The 1,931-nt window shown below is 53.2% G+C and overlaps 1 protein-coding gene across 1 annotated transcript in view; it reads left to right on the forward strand.

The window, feature by feature from the left end:
• LOC102774591 (ADAMTS-like protein 3) overlaps positions 1-1,931 on the forward strand; it is a 42,769-nt gene that overhangs the window by 23,941 nt on the left and 16,897 nt on the right. Inside the window, 1 exon segment of the mRNA XM_015567794.1 lies at positions 380-454. Within this exon segment, the coding sequence (XP_015423280.1) occupies positions 380-454 (75 nt within the window).

Raw genomic sequence — 1,931 nt, forward strand, 5'->3', positions numbered from 1 at the left:
ACCACCACCACCAACACCATCACCCCACCAATACCATCACCATCACCACCACCATCACCACCATCACCATCACCATCACCCCCCACTCCTGCCCTCACCCCCCTGGTGTCTGTCCATTGGTTAGGCTTATATGCAGTTTCATTGCTAGCTTTACCCAGTGGCCACATAAGTTTCTATTGAATGCGTACAAAAAACATTTTACATAAGTGTTAAAGGCACGCCTGGAAATTAAACACCCATTGCATTTTGAAGTGATGGATCACACGCTCTCACAAAACCTAATAGCTCTTGAAAGAATTCTCGTGTCCACAGTGTGTTAGGGACGCTTCGCCCCGCCCCCAGGCTTGATTGACAACCCGGGTCCTGTGCCCTCTCCTAGGGGAGGAAAACGTGATCGCGGTGCCCCTGGGCAGTCGGAGTGTGAGAATCGCGGCGAAAGGCCCTGCGCATCTCTGTAAGTAGGACGTGTTCTTCCTGGTTCCTGAAAGTTTATCTAGCAAAAGTAAATAATAATAATAATAATTGTTCTTTTTAAAAATATATTCTTATTGATGTCTGAGAGGAAGGGAGAGGGAGAGAGAGAGAAGCACGCTTGACAAGAGAGAGTCATGGATCGGCTGCCTCCTGCACGCCCCCTAGTGGGGATGGAGCCTGTAACCCAGGCCTGTGCCCTAGACCGGGAGTCAACTGTGACCTCCTGGTTCATGGGCAGATGCTCAACCACTGAGCCACACCGGCCGGGCTCGCTAACTCCTTGATACGGGCACCCATGTCCTCCATCTGTATTCCGTCCCTACGAACCAGTGTTTGCAGACTGAGTGGATGTACTGACACGACGAAACAAGCTATCACGTGCAGTAACACATCTTTCTGAAATAACAGGCTCCTAAGGCAGCTCTCTCATTTAGGGCAGGTGGTTGGATGCTCGAGGCAGGGTGGGAGTGGGGCATGAGTGACAGGGGTCAAGAGGTCCACATTCCCAGTTATAAAGAAGTCCTGGGGTGTTAGGTACAGGATGATGAGTACAGTTAACAATACTGTCCTATGTCATAAAACCCTAATATGCAAATCGACCAAAAGGCGGAATGACCGATCACTATGACGCGCACTGACCACCAGGGGGCAGACACTCAATGCAGGAGCTGCCCGCAGCACGCAGGCCATAGGCCGGCCAAGGCAGGTGCCAGCCAGGGAGCCCCTCTGATCCCTGAGAGAGAGAGAGAGATTCTCCAAAGTATTCATCACAAGGAAAAATATTATAACTATGTGAGGTGATGGGTGGTAACTAGACGGATTGTGGGCTGATAGTTTCATAACCGATACAATGAACAAACCATTAGGTTGTACCCCTGGGACGAACGGGATGTTATAAATGAAACATCGATGAGAGAGAAACATCGATCAGCTGCCTCCTGCCTCAAGAAAGATAGTCCTGTTAACATAAAAGAAACCACACACACATTCAAACTGGTAAAGAATTTCGCGAGTTCATTTGAGCCACACTGCCCACAGTCGCCAGGAAGCGGGATCTCAGCCGATGGGGAGAATGCTCCGGAGAAGGGCTGGTTTGCACCTATTTGTACACGTTGCAGTCGAAGGAGGGGCAGAGGTGGGTGGCATGAACCCACTGGGGTGGGTCAGGGAGGCGGAAGCAAGCGACGCAGGGAAGCCCTGGGACTGGGTGACAAGTAAGATGACGGACACCTGCCCCCTTCCTTCGGGTGCAGGAGCTAACAGCCAGCAGTGAGCTCAGGCCAGGGGGGGTCAGGGGTCCCCGCAGAGCGGTGCCTGGGCCGTGAGGCCGGGAAGGGGAAATGACCGTGACCTCCCAGCGACAGGTGGTCCCAGACGCAGAGAGACCGCAGACAGGCTCCGCGAGGGCCGAGGGACGGGTCAGGGAAGATCCCGGCCGAGGACCGGACTCCCCACCG

This window comes from Myotis davidii, unplaced genomic scaffold (assembly GCF_000327345.1).
Source record: "Myotis davidii unplaced genomic scaffold, ASM32734v1 scaffold2584, whole genome shotgun sequence".
Taxonomy (NCBI): domain Eukaryota; kingdom Metazoa; phylum Chordata; class Mammalia; order Chiroptera; family Vespertilionidae; genus Myotis; species Myotis davidii.